This window comes from Littorina saxatilis, linkage group LG17, assembly GCF_037325665.1.
Source record: "Littorina saxatilis isolate snail1 linkage group LG17, US_GU_Lsax_2.0, whole genome shotgun sequence".
Lineage (NCBI taxonomy): Eukaryota > Metazoa > Mollusca > Gastropoda > Littorinimorpha > Littorinidae > Littorina > Littorina saxatilis.
The window spans coordinates 44,315,803-44,331,150 of NC_090261.1; the positions used below are offsets into that span (position 1 = coordinate 44,315,803).

The following is a 15,348-nucleotide window of genomic DNA, read 5'->3' on the forward strand; positions in this document are numbered from 1 at the left end:
TGCTGTCCATGACTATAGGAACTTGAGGAAGAAATTTCACAGCAGGCAGAGCTTGTGGAGGAAGCTTGCAAGCTAGAAAAGCTAGAGTTTGTAAGATGTGTTTACTGTTCTCCCGAACATCTTCTGTTACATGGATGCATACTGGTGCAATAAGAGCATGTTGTAACTTTCACTGATGCTATGGACTGCAGTGTTAGCTCAGTGTTCTGTACAAAGTTTAGCTGCTACTGATTTGGAGCATGGCTTAAGTGGTACTGATAAAGCATGTTGTATGGAGAGGTATGGTCATCATGGACTAGTTCTGTTGTCAGTAGCTGCTTTTGTATACAGAGGTACCTGTGATGAAAGGACATGTATCTTTGGGACCTGCAAAGTGTCCCTACTTTGTGGGTGGCCTGTCATGACAGGTATATTGTGGTAAAGATAATAGACAAAGGGAGAGCGGAAGGTGTCCTTTCATGGGAGGTGTCTTGGCTGGACCTCACATCACAGGTACCACTGTACTTGTTGTACATTGCTTTTTGTGTCGGGGAAAAGTTGTAACACAGGGACAGAGGGGGTTGGATTAGTGCATGACAAAACTTTGCAAACCTCAGATGGTGCACTTTGTCATTTATTCCATTTAACTATTTCTCCCCGTTGGTTCTCTCTTTTATTTGTTTTTCATGTTCTGGAGACTGTTTATTTTTGTTATGTTTCTTGTTCTTGCTTCTGGAAAATAAATCTTCTGTCGTACCTACACTCTCCTAAAATTCCTTATCTTGCAAGAGGTTTATTAGTGACATCTTTGGCAGCTTAAAGGAGTCCTATAGTAACAGTTCAGTTGAGATACATTCTTTATCTTTTTTGTTTTGTTTAAATGATCGTTTCATTACATTTCACATTGTTTTCCTCACATGAGCAATTGGTTAGGGTTAGGAGTTGAGGTAGGAATTCATTGTCAATGCATGGGTGGGATTCTTCCGGTATATGCCGGAAATCCGGATTCGATTATGGCCTCTTTTTTTCTCTTTTTTCTTTCTCTTTTGTTTTTGTTTTTTTGGTTCGGTTCAGGATTCATGACATTTTTCAATCACACCCATGTCAATGTCACACTTATTGCTTCTACTAAACATTGTACTTACTTCTCCCACAAAATGATTGAAGGGTTAAATGCACTGAATCAGACTGTCTCTCATACACATATGTATGCTCAAACCTCGTTCATTTAATTTTTCATCATCAGTTTCTTTCATTTGATCATTCCATTTTGATCGATGTTCCTCTTCTCAGAGGCATTTTTCAAACGTTTTATCATTTTCCCGAGTCTTTCGAACGGCATGGATTTCTTCCATTTCTTAGTGATCGATATAAGTCATCAGATGCCAATCTGATTTATTACCCACAGTGCATTTGCCTTAATTCGCTGACTTATCTGTCCTGTTGCTTTTGTAAAATAACACCATATTTGCATCGACCTGGGAGAAAATATTCATGGTGATTTTTTTTAACAGATAAATAATTTTTTTTATAGATGAGAATAGTGAAATGTAATTGAAAGCAAATTTTTGTGTGTGAAGAATTTGGAACTTTTCTTTTGATTTTATTGATTTTTTTGGTCAAGTGTTAGTTTTGTTTCAGGGATGGTTTGCATGACTTCTCATTTTCTTCTCTCTTGAAACCAATAAAAATACATTCATGAATTGCTTTCAGAAAAGGCATGTCCTCTTACTGATGCTTCGTTCATTGAAGGATTTTTTTCAGGTGCTGAATTAGTTATTTATAGAAAGAAAGACAAAAAGATTTACTTGCAGCATTTTGATTCAAATAAGAGTTGATGATGATTTGTTAGTTGATGCAACAAGCATGTCTGGGCTGTTCATACATGCTTAAGCTGCACTGTACAGGCTGTTCAACTGTGAAACAATTATGCATGTCATTATATGTCATCGTTGCTGAGATACATAATTGTAACATGTACAGTGTACTTGCCACACATGTAACCCGGAAACAGCTGTTGGTGAAGAGGAAAAAGGATCCATCGTAAAGGAGGATCAACAGGGCTAAGACCTTTCCTGTTCTCGCCGGAAATGCGGTTTTTCAAAACTTTTAAAACCAGAAAATCCGGTTTCTTAAAGTAAAACTTTGGTTTTTTGTCCTTTCAAGATAATAAAATTAAGCCTCAGCTTCCGGGAGGTGCCGCCGTGGACTCTAGCCTTTCAGATTTTTCACTTTTTTTTGGTGTTAGCCCTGGATCAATGCTTTTGTGTACCTAACTGTCCAATGGCTTAAGTTAAAGAACTCTATGGACTAAACAGCCTCCGAGAGATTGCCTATACTTACAAACAAATATTGTGTACATGAACAGCAATGTCTTATTATATACACATAATCCATAATACATGGACAGTTGTCATACCGTGCCAGACTAGTAGAGAAGGGTCGACTGTACTGTTCACTCTTCTAAAATATGTTACTTTGTGTTTAATGTATTGTTAATGAACCAGTTCTTCAATAAGGATAAATATGTTGAACATTGATCTTTTCTTCTTGATCTTGACTTTAATAAATTATTAGGTAAAACGTATCGGTAGGTGAAAGAAGTGGATAGGCTTTCTTATTTTAAAATCTACTTTTTAGAAGTGTTGGCAGGACATATGTTTTATAAAGACAGAGATGCACTGTCAGTTAAGTATTTTGGCAGTTATCATATGGCCATAAGAGGATTTTAGTCAAACACTGTAACAATAATTTCACTTTAATAAAATACACAGAACACCATACATCATATCACAATTGCCATGAGGAATGAATTTTCTGTGTAAATTCTCTCTTGGATTGTGCAATATCAGAGATGAATTTAACATAGCTACGGTTGTTCTTTCAGGAGCTACTACAAGAGGTGAAAGCTCAGCAGCCTGAGATGGACAAGTTCACGGACGAGGCTCAGACGCTACAACAGCTAACGTCCGAGTCCCGTGTCGGGAACTTTGTCTCTCAGCTCACCTCTCGCTACCAGGGACTTCTCGTTACCACCAAGGTGAGCATACTGTGCAGTTTTCCTGTGTTTGATTTTGTCAGAGTTGGTAGAGTTGTGATGTGATGAAGTTAGCATGACTGTTATTTAATATTTAGACAGAAGATGCAAAAGAGTCGGAGAGTGTTGAACCATTAGTCTTTCTGTTTAACCATTAGTCTTTCTGTTTATCTCTGTGAATATGTATAATGATTTTTGTGAATGGAAATGTTAATGAAATGACGGTGTTCATGAAAAATAAAGTTACAACCCTGCTTGGATTACATTTGATGAGCCTAGGCCCTGCTGAATAAACTTTGTCATAACAACTGGTACATCAGTCTTTTACTGTTCTTATTTTAGTACTTTTGGGCTGCTAGATGATTTAATCAAGTGATTCAAGGGATTTATAACCTCAGATTCCATCAACAATTATAATCATGAATGTTTTGCCCCCATTTTGATGTTACTGTCGCCACTTACTTCATCGCTAGGCTATTTTATTATTGATTGTTGATTTGATCACCACAAGATCATTTGCTGTGTTCAACTGAACTGACTTTGGGATAAATGACATTCACCATACTCCTGGTTGTGCGATGTGCAGGAAATCATCAAGCGGTGTGAGCAGAACGTGGAGGACCACAAGGGCTTTGTCAGCAAGTTTGCCGACGCCTCTCAGTGGCTGATCAAGGCCAAAGAAAAGTTTGCCGAATGCTCCGACACGGCTGGCTCCAGGACTGAGCTGGAGGAGAGACTGGACAAAGTACAGGTAAGGATGCAAAGAAATCTAAAATCGTACAGTCTTTCTATTGTATTGGTGGAAGTTATAGTGACTTGCTTGGAATATTGTCCAGTAGCCTGATACTGTTATTTTACAGGTACACTGTGTCAGAGCTGAGAAGATTTGGAAATAATTTTCTGTCCAATACAACTGTTACCATGAAGAATTTAAGCAGTATTTGGAAGTCACTTCTTGTGTTTATCATAACACTATTTTAGGGATCTAGAAATTTGATTCAGCATAACTCTCACTCACTGTTGTCTTATGTTCTAAACAACCCCTTCTCTTTGTTTCTTGATTTCACCATTTTCTGTTGAATTGTTCACCAGGAGTTGGTACGGGACCGCGACGCAGGCCTGACCAAACTCAACAACTGCGTGGAATCGGGAGAGCGTCTGTACGCCAGCACAGCCCCCGATGGACGCGAGGTCATCCGCCAGGAGCTTCGCAAACTGAAACTGGGCTGGGATGGTCTCTATGACGACCTGTCCTCGGTGCAGCGACGTCTGGAGGTGTCGCTGGTGCAGTGGACGTCGTTTGACGAGAGCTACGGACAGGTGGAGAACTGGCTGCGAGAGATGGAGTCACAGCTTGAAGGCCAGACCCCGCTCAGAGCCACGCTGGAGGAGAAGAAAACTCAGCTGCAAAATTACAAGGTAGGAGTTCTTTCTGAGCTGTTGATGCCTCAGTCTGTAGGCATACCTGACTTTCTTACTTTTCAGGTCTCATCAGCTCCCTCTGGACACATCGCTGAAGAGACGATAAACAATATTAACCAACCAACCATTCCTCTGCACTCATCAGACCAGGCATCCAAGCGTACCTTGAGGCTATGGTCATCTGCAAAAGTGAAAGACGAACAACTGTTTTGTGCTAACTCTCATTGCCTACGGTACTGAGTAATGAATAGTTGGGCTAAGTGGCTGTAGCTAGAAAAATGTTTTGCTCTGTGCAGGCTCAGTGTATCAAAACTACTTGCATGATTTGACTGATTTGATTAACTGAAAGACAAGAGAAGAGTTTTTTTCTTCTTTTAAATTGTAATGATTTGAAAAGAAAAGACAAGAGAACCTGCATCCTCATTGCCTTTGCATTCTCAAAAGAATGAATACAGTATGATAAAAGTCTTTGGTTTCTGCTCATCTTCTCAAGCAGGGGAAGAAACACAATATATATAATTTCAAGTGTGTTTCCCTTCAGCACAAGAACACTGATCAGTATCTCTTCGTTCCTATTGTCTCCTTCCCCCATGTACTAGCAGGCCATGAGGTTGTCTCAACAGCATTAACAAGTTCACTATATTACATGTATCATCAACAGCATTTGCTTTTGACCTGTTCACCAGGTGTTGCACCAAGATGTACAGTCCTACCAGCGAGTTATCGACAGCATCAGCGACAAGGCTCAGAGCCTCGTGCAGGCCAGCTCAGACCCCCAACTTCAGCGTTTTGTCACACACACTGGCGCTCGCTACCAGAAACTCTGCGATGCCGCCAAGGTAGGAATCATTGTGTGTGACACCATGTGTTGGTCCCCGAGAGAATATCAGGCATTCAGCAATTTTTATCTCATAAAGCATTAACTTGCACTGACCCAAAGTTTCAGAGCAAGGAATTTGTATAGAACACTTGTGTTCGATGACAAATTATTTTTTTGCACTGAAGTGGAGAATGCACTTTTGGGAATAGCATGTACAGTACATACTTAACCTCTTCACTGCCACAGTATAACAGCATTTTGGTATTGCTGTGCGCCAGGGCAAAATTTCGCTTTCTTCGGTAGGTTCACTAATCTGTTCACTGCTCGATCATTTATTGAGATATCTCTTAGATCTTTGGCATGTGTTTTGCTTATACCCTTGGCTATTATAGGATGACATGATCATTGGACTTTGTTTGTGATTGTTATAGTACAAATTGATATTATGACCATTTTTGTCAAAAATTACAGTTTCCGGACTTACACACATAATGCCACACAAAACACTGCTAAACTGGTGTCAAACATCAGGTACTCACATTACAGCCCATAAAAGTATTCTTCTGTGTGGTAATCCATAAATCACTTCTTGTAGAGCTTCCAGAACACTGTATCGCTTGAAAACAGGTCTACGAGTTGAGGTACGACTTTCGGCCGCCATTGTGAATACTAATAGATCGGTTCTATGTCTAGGCACAGTGGTGAGTTGTCAACACGTGGTAGTAGCTTATCCGAACGGTCTGTGGGAAAGAACTGTGTTTAGAACCCCTACAAGTACTTGGACAGTGGTTACCTCCCATTTAGTTTTCAGAAATGTCCTGAAATGTTGTTGACACAAATCCCACGTACGAGATACGGTTATGGGCGTACGACAAACCAAAAATGACCACGTATTACATACGGGGTGGGCAGTGAAGGGGTTAAGCAGTAATACAGTCAGTGCAGTTCAATGTCGACGAAAAGCAAATGGTGCACGTACTAGCTACCACAGATTTTTCATGTCAACAAAAAGCAAATGGTGTATTATCACAGAGTTTCAAGTTTTCAAATCTGTTCCACAGTAACAATAAACAGGACAATCACGAACCACGTATTATCACATACTGGTGATCACCACACATTTTCTGAAAAACCAAAAGCATGATATTAAGCAGCATCAACCATACTGCTTTCTGCTTCTGAACCACAGGCAGGCTCTGACTGCTGTCTACGTTTTTGTCACAGGAAAGAGTACAGCAGTATGAGAAGTTTGTGGCTGAGCATCAAGAATACAGTGACAACTACAACAGCTGTGTGGAATGGCTCAACAGTGTACGAGAGAAACTTTCCGCCTGTTCTGATGTTTCTGGCGATCGCCATGCCATTCAGAGCAGACTTGACAAAATACAGGTGAGCACAGGTGCTAAGAATACTTATGAACACTAGTTGGGATGGATATATGGGATGTAGTTATTTGGCGGGAAGTCTATTCCCTCTTGGGTCCGTAATCTAGTGGGTTTGATAAACATGCATGCAAGCACTGTTTTTCTTTGGTGCACGCATGCAATTGGATGTTGTAATGTTTTGGGTTTTTTGCTTGCATGAGTGTCTTGACTTAATTAAAATAAAATACAGTTGTTACTGAAAAGGATATAACAAAGAAATCTTTTGTTATTAATTTTGCTCATATAAATTGCAAACCTGCACTTAAGATTCGTTTGGAATGGTTGTTCTGCAGACAAACTACACTGTAATTATTCAAGTGTGTCACATATGGATTCTGTGGATGAATGGTTGGGGTTTAGCATGCTTTCGGTGTCAACAGGCATGTGCCTGTTTATGTTGTCTTCTTTGCATGAAGCACTGGTAAACAACACAGGAGTTACATTTTCATTTTGAAATTTCAAGGGGATACATCCGGTATCAATTTTCACATCAAAGGGGAAATATCCAATGGTATGTTTTTAGTTTGGTTTCAAGGGAAGGTTTTTGAAAGTAAAAGTAAAAGAAGGAATGGGGGAAAAAACTTTTTTGTGGGAGTGAAGCAGTTTTGTGCATGGTATACGTCGACAGCTTTATACTAACTTGTCACTTTTGAATTTGGGCTTGAAACTTGATGTTTGCGTGCGCATGCTAAATGATGTTTTGATGTTTTGGTGTCCACAGCGGCGATGTGTAAGTCTTGCAGGTTTTGTTGTGTAGTAACTTCTTGACTTTTGCTTCAAAGTTTGTTTAATTTTGTTTTCCATCAGCACCAATCTGTTGCGTTTATTTGTGGCATTAGTTTTCATTTTTTCATTTTTAACTTCCGTCAGACTGCCTCTCAGATTTTTTCATCTTTGAAAATAGGCGTTTAACCCTTGTGCTATGGATGAAAAGTATAGTCTGTCATCACAGAGTACAGTTGTATCAGATAAAGTTTAGACTTTTTTGTATGGAAGGGGGAGGGGCTCTGTAGAGATTACAGCCATGATTTTAGTCAATAGTTTGTCTGACATCGGTGTATCTTCTAATTTTGTAGAAAGATTTTGATCGATCGGGAAAACGTTTGGTAAATATTTAACTATCAGTGTCTGCTATACCTCCAGTGTACAAACTTAGTATTGTATCGAAAGTGTAGGCTATGGTTGAACCAGCATGTACATAGAAAAGCATATTTGAGAGAAAATGGGCATTTGCATGCCATAAAATACCTGGTTGGTAAGTCCTTAGATATGCACTTTAAAACAAAAGAGACAAGTTACCAGGCATAGATTGACTTGGTTGTAGAATAGATTAGTCAGGAGACACATACTTCACCTTATATCTGGTTAGAAGACAAACAAGGAGTTCAGTGAATTAATCGTTTGCCCATCACAATTTGCTTTCAGAAAGCAGCTAAGACGCTAGACAAAGCTAGAAAGAGGCTTAACCGGAAATAAACACTCAGATTTTGTGTGTGTGTGTGTGTGTGTGTGTGTGTGTGTGTGTGTGTGTGTGTGTGTGTGTGTGTGTGTGTGTGTGTGTGTGTGTGTGCACGTTTTCAATGGTTTGACACTCGGTGCACATTGAAATCCATAACAGCTAGAGTTCTCCCCCTTCATCCCCTTTCCCTCACCAATCCAACCCACTTAGAATATGTGACAAAATAAAGTGTGAAACCTGATAGTAAGACAAAGATGCTGTGAATTTTTCACCTCAGAGGGTAGGCTATGTGCATGTTTGTCTTACAACCAACTTTTTTTTCTGCAAGTGGACTTGTTCTGTGAGACACGTTCACGTTAAGGCCATTCATCTTGATTGCATGACCCCGTATCATGAATCATGCATGTCATTACGTCTCATAGTCGCTGGCTGAGCTCTGTTGCTATTGCGATGCATGCATTTGTTTTCTTTCTTGTTTGTTATTGGACATTTTTACTGAGCAGTCACATTTGAATGTTAAACAGGATCTGACACACTATGAAGAACCAAGCAAGAGTGTAAGAAACAATTCCACAGTGACACTGCACATGTACATAAGCATATATGATGTGTATTGCTTTTGAGATTCTCTGAATTAACAACGAACTGAAGAGCTTGAACACAATCTATGACCAGCAGCTTCTGGGTGTGAATATTGTTTTGCTGCTGAGAAGCAATCTCATCATGTCAATAATTTCATGATATTCAGAGTTAGAATGTACTTTGTGTGTGAATTTTCTATAAGCATGACGTGAAGTCCTGTGTTTGGATTTTTCTTAAAGGAACATCTGCAGCCTTATCGAATGTCTGTATATCTGTACATTAAAAGGAGAGAAACAAATACCGGATAAGATTTTCTGGAAGTTTATTATAACAATTTTTTTTTTACTTTTGGAAACTTTAGCTTTATTTTATGAATCAGTTGATTTAAATGTATTCAAGCAGGAACAAGAACAAGAACAAGAACAAATCTTTAATTGTCTAAGGCCACAGCCCCTTACAATAGTGGTTAAAATAACAGCAATAGTATCTGCACAGTTATAAATTATAGTCACGCATAAAATTCAACAAATACATTAAGACCCTGATATGTCACTGAACCTGATTTATAAGGGTTCGTCTCTTCTATAACATGAAGAACACAAATCTGCTGAAGCTGTTCATCACATTATCCTCATTAAAGCCACAGAAATACACAAGTTGTTGTTGCAGCGTCTTAGAGTTCAAGATTTTCTAATACTTTGCTCGAAGGTCTTGATAAAAAGGACATTCAAGCAGGAAGAGATAGAGAAAGGGAAGAAAATCGAATAGTACCTAGTTTTCTTTTTATCTTCATATTTCTCTCTTACTGTGTTGTCATTTCTTCTTTGAAAAAGAAAATTCAAGCTCTGTGTGTGCATACTTGTAATCTTTGCATGTTCTCTTCCAATAGAAAAATATTTTATTTGAAAGGGTGTCCTTTGTAGGGTTTAGACAAAATGTAATTAGAAATAGACCACACTCTCTAAGGAAGAACAAACTTCTTCTGGACTATCTTTAGTGTTCAGTAAAGAAAACGAGAGAGAGCAGAGACAGAGAATGACAGACAGACAGGCAGGCAGACAGATGGGCAGGCAGACAGACAGACAGACAGACAGACAGATCAATTTTGCAGGTCTTCATGTGTCATTTTGCAATGCGCTTCCTAACAGAAAATCAGCATATGACTTAAGAAATAGTATGTGTCTTTGTTTTTGATTCAGTTATTTGGTTAATGTCTTGTGTTCTTAATCTTGATCTGTTGGTGTTGCTGTTAAATTTTTGTGACTCTTTATTTTGTGGCTTTTGTGGTTGGTCTGGATTTTGTGTTGGCATACTGCTAGTTTTATTTTTTTTCTCATTAGTTTCTTTCTCATTTTGTTTTGTTTTTGTTTTTTACAAATTGCTGCTTTTTTCAGTTGCTTATTGTAGAAATTAGAGTTTATTTACTTAGTTATAGATTAAAGAGTCTAACTTGGCCCAGCCTGGTTTTACAGATATTATTACCTGTGATAAAAATCAGGCAGCAGCAGTTGAATTTTTTTGTCATATACAGTGGGTTTAAAAAAAAAAATTGTAATTGTTTTTTGTTTTATAGTATTTCATCAAAGTTTGGAAGGTAGCACACTTAAGTTCGGAGCAAATTATGAAAGAACTACTTCTTCCATTGGTTTACTCCAATACACACTCCAATACACATGCATCAGCTAGTTTTAACATGCTTTTAAAAAGAAGTTAGACTTCACTTTTAACTTCTTCCCCTTTTTGTAGGGACACAAAGAGGATCTATTTAACGACAGACAAAGTAATTAAGTTACAGAAACAAAATCGATTCCTCTCCCATTGCACCAGTACTGCCTGTGTTACAGAAACCTTCTTTTCCCAGTAACCTTCTTTTTCAAAAGGAAAAGGGTGGCCGAGTGGTAAGTGCACTTGCCTCGGAAGCGAGAGTTCTTCCCCCTTTCCTAGCCCAGGTGGTGGGTTCAAAAAAAAAAAAAGTTAGATGCACAGGAAGCAGGCAGGCTGTGGACTTTGGGTATGTTTTCAAGAAGCAGGATTCTCTCATCCCATGTTAAATCCTGGATAGATCTGTGGTCGTGTGCATGATGGTTTTAACACAGGAAGGAAGGTATCACTAAATGCACCCAGTACCAGGACATAGAGAATACTACATGGCTTGCTGTGTCGTACCAGATTTACACGAGTTGTTTTTTTAAAATATTGAACTGCGAGCGAAAGCGAGCTGTTCACTATTTGAAAAAGCAACGAGTGTAAATCTGGTACGAAACAGCAAGCCATGTAGTATTCTGTTGATCCTACATACTGTACTTACGTGTATTTTACTGAAAATGTCCTGCAGTCGAGGCAGCTAAATTGAAGACGCTTGTTTTGGAACCTCGATCTCTTCTAAAGCCTCGTGCAATCTGTTACGTCAAAGCAAAAAAACGTCACTCTGAAAGTGTGGCGTGACGTGTTAGTTCTAAAGATTCATCGAGGGTAATTAGCGAGCGCAATTTTTTTTTCTATAATGACGTTTGTCTCGGTGACTTTGTCATCATAAGCAGTGGAAAAACAGGTCCCTACCAGACTTGCTTGACATGACCTCATTTACATGATATACACGTGTGATTTGAACGATTATTATCTCACGGGTGTCTCTCTCACGTATGTAGGATAAATAATTTTAATTTTTTTAATATTTTTTTAATTGATTTTACACTGTTGAGGCCAGTTTTCTTCTTTGCTGTTGGGCACTTGGATGGTTGTGATAGCACATTTCCCTTGGTATTTTCTATTTGTGTTTGTTCACTCTTGTGAGTGATGGTGTGCATACACATGTTTGTGGGATATGATAAGGCTCAGTGTGAGTGTGTGTGCGTACACATGTTTGTGGGATATGATAAGGCTCAGTGTGAGTGTGTGTGCGCGTTTGTGCGTGCATGCATGCGTACGTGATTGTGTGTATTGTCTGAAGAAATAGTTCTATGTTACTAAACTGTGCATAATTTCGAGTTTGAACTTGAAATTTGTAAAGAAGAAAGTCTCTGAAGTTTGCACTTGTTTTTTTGGTTGGTATAATTAAGTTGTTGGTTCTGTGCTGATGAGGTCTCTCAGAGGAGTTTCGAGTGGTTTGTTAATTAGCACCAAGATTTGAACAAAAAAGCAAAGATCATACATACAGGCTGAAAGACATGCAATCTGTTAAGCAAGTATTAACAGCTTGGAATACATGTCAAACACTGACATTTCAGTCAACCACTCCTCATTCTTCTGATCTGCTAAATAGAAGATTCATCAGTATATCATGAGAGCTGTGAGAGCGTTTAAGAAAAAAACCGAGTCAGCCCTGTCTTTGTGACTTCAAGCAGTAAACTCATGTACCTCTGAGTTCACATCTGCCAAGATGTTTAACATTAAGCTATCAAGCCAAGGCTGGTAACCAAGATTCACATTTATAATTTGTTTGACCAAACTGACATTTTGACTTGTGACGCTTCAGGACATCCTGGCCACCAAGATGGAGGGAGAACCCAAGGTGAAGAATGTGATCAGCCTGGCACAGAAAGTTCTGCCGCACACAGCGCCACAAGGTCGCGACGTCGTCATGAGGGACACGGAGGCTCTGAGAGCCGACTGGGAAGCCTTCATCATGGCTCTGGCAAAGGTATGTCCATATATGTGAGCAGGGATATGGTAAAAGTAGTCCAAAGCGTAGAGCGACATTAATTGTGCTGAAGATAATTCTGTTGGTGGCTGTCGCTGGACTTGGTAAAAGGATGTAATTTTTGTTTACTTGGCCACATTATACCAAAGATATGCTGGTAGATGTTATGAAACAGATGGAAATAGTATGTCCCCAGCTAGAAGACAGAGCCTATACAGCCACCTTGTTGAAAGTATGTATTCAAACATGAACTGATTGGCTGCACTGCTGAGAGAAAAGATTGTTGCTCCCTTGAAATATCATCAGCCTGCAGCAGCCTAATAGTAACCAGTGTTCCCCATCTGTGTTGTTGACGAAGAAGAAAAAGGGGCTTGGCTGCTTTGGGAGAACAAAAAGTGTGTTGTGTAATATCTCGGTTAGAAACCACGTGTAGGCAGAGACAAAATTGTCAGAATGTCCCATTGTTGGCAAAAGTGTGCAATTTTCAAATTTTAATATATTAGTTGTTTTCATTGAGACAATTATGGCGCATTTGAAATAAAGTTGTGTATTCAGATCAGACTAGTGCAGAAATCAAACGGATCATTGAATCGAAGCTGTAGATTGTAATTTGGCAGACCCAGAATGATATTGCAGCAGTAACAGTTGGAAAAAAATCAGAAAACCGAGATGGCAGACATTAAAAAACAATGTCCTTGTGTGTTTCATGACAGACGAAGAGTGACCTGGAGTCGTGCATGGACCAGTGGCGGGAGTTTGAGTCGTGGCAGGAGAAGTGTGGGGGGTGGCTGAAGGAGGTGGAGGGGAGGCTGAGAGACATCGACCTCAAATCTGCCCTTGACGACAAGCAGTCACAACTGGACAAACTCAAGGTGAATGTCAATAATGTTGCACATTGGTACCTGCCACGTGAGACCCCTCTGAAGAGAGGACACTTCCCAAGAAAGAACACCTGCTATTGTCCCTTTGTCTAATTATTTTGACTTAACTATAGCTGTCATGACAGCCTGCCTGCAATGAAGGATTACTTTTGGCTGATTCCAAGGACTCTTTCATCGCATGTACCACTGTATCCTATTAAAATCTGTTGACTTGTCTAGGTATACATGACTAATCTGTTGACTTGTCTAGGTATACATGACTAATCTGTTGACTTGTCTAGGTATACATGACTAATCTGTTGACTTGTCTAGGTATACATGGCTAATCTGTTGACTTGTCTAGGTATACATGGCTAATCTGTTGACTTGTCTAGGTATACATGGCTAATCTGTTGACTTGTCTAGGTATACATGGCTAATCTGTTGACTTGTCTAGGTATACATGACTAATCTGTTGACTTGTCTAGGTATACATGACTAATCTGTTGACTTGTCTAGGTATACATGACTAATCTGTTGACTTGTCTAGGTATACATGGCTAATCTGTTGACTTGTCTAGGTATACATGGCTAATCTGTTGACTTGTCTAGGTATACATGGCTAATCTGTTGACTTGTCTAGGTATACATGGCTAATCTGTTGACTTGTCTAGGTATACATGGCTAATCTGTTGACTTGTCTAGGTATACATGACTAATCTGTTGACTTGTCTAGGTATACATGACTAATCTGTTTCTTAATGTCGGTGATGCCTAGGACATACATGTACAAACAAAGCTACCACACCTATTTCAATGTCATCTGTTTTTCTTACCATCAGGCCCTTCAGGGGGAGATCGGTCAGCACCAACGTGACCTTGACCAGCTGAGCGACTCTGCCCAAGACCTGATGCAAGTGAGCGCTGACTCCCGAGTGGTGAGCCAGGCTTCCCAGCTGGCCACCCGTTACCAGACTGCCGCCATCAACAGCAAGGTCAGTTCAACACCCTCAGCTTGTTTTCTGCCTTGATCAATAATTCTACTGCATATTTGCAGATGTTGGATGTTGGATCCTTGTAAGTTTTGTGTTGTGTGGTATTATGTACAATGGAAAGAGTTTGGTCTCATGATAGTTCTCAAGACTGCATTTTTTTTTAAAATGGTGTATACCTGCTCTTTGACGACTTACTGAACTGTAAATTTGTATGTATATAAGTGAAATGTAACGGTGTCGCTGAATGTCATTTTCATATTTTGAACTAGTCGGTTTACTGGTGTTCTGTAGTGCCTTGTAAATACTTTCAGTGGTAGTTATCTATACTCATTATGTGTCAGAGTTTCTTTCTTCAGAACTGGTCAAGTGTATGTTGAGGATTGTCAGAAATATGAAGAAATGGAGTCCTTCTGATGTGCTAGAGGCAAAATAATCTTTACTGATTGTATGATGGTTGTGTTTGCAGGAGCTGTGCCGTCGATGGGAGCAGTATGTGTTGGACCACCAGGCCTACATTCAGTCATTCGACTCGTGTCGTGCTTGGCTGAATGACATGGAGACCAGAGTATCAAACATCCTGGATACCAGTGGGGACAAGACCACCATACAAGACAGACTCTCCAAAGTGCAGGCAAGGAACGGACTGCATGAATAGTTGATATGCTGCTTGTCAGCTTGAATTTAAGCTTCATTGAGAGAGAGCAAAATAAATTATATGCATATGCAGAGAGAAAAAGAACTTTAAAACAACATCCTCGCAAGTGTGCTTTAAATTGGCCTTTTGTTGTGCTTATCTTGACTCAAAGCTGATAACTCAAACAAGTGTAAGTTAATAATTAATGGTTGCGTTTGTTTTCATTTCTTTTCTTTCAGAAGAAAATGATATCACTAAACTTGGCTGTTCTAGTTCATGCTCATGACGTTGTCTTGCTCATCTGAAGAAAATTATATCACTAAACTTGGCTGTTCTAGTTCATGCTCATGACGTTGTCTTGCTCATCTGAAGAAAATTATATCACTAAACTTGGCTGTTCTAGTTCATGCTCATGACGTTGTCTTGCTCATCTGAAGAAACATTGTGTGTTTGAAGTTTGAAACTTGTAATCTTGACTTGGTCTGGAATGTAAACT

General features: G+C 39.4%; 1 protein-coding gene across 1 annotated transcript in view; it reads left to right on the plus strand.

The window, feature by feature from the left end:
• Nucleotides 1-15,348, plus strand: part of LOC138953165 (nesprin-1-like) — a gene marked incomplete in the record, with an annotated part of 316,807 nt that overhangs the window by 83,002 nt on the left and 218,457 nt on the right. The window contains 11 exon segments of the mRNA XM_070324965.1: nucleotides 19-90; nucleotides 2,867-3,019; nucleotides 3,603-3,767; nucleotides 4,109-4,435; nucleotides 5,125-5,277; nucleotides 6,483-6,647; nucleotides 8,666-8,698; nucleotides 12,199-12,363; nucleotides 13,077-13,235; nucleotides 14,066-14,218; nucleotides 14,685-14,849. Coding sequence (XP_070181066.1) covers nucleotides 19-90; nucleotides 2,867-3,019; nucleotides 3,603-3,767; nucleotides 4,109-4,435; nucleotides 5,125-5,277; nucleotides 6,483-6,647; nucleotides 8,666-8,698; nucleotides 12,199-12,363; nucleotides 13,077-13,235; nucleotides 14,066-14,218; nucleotides 14,685-14,849 — 1,710 coding nt within the window.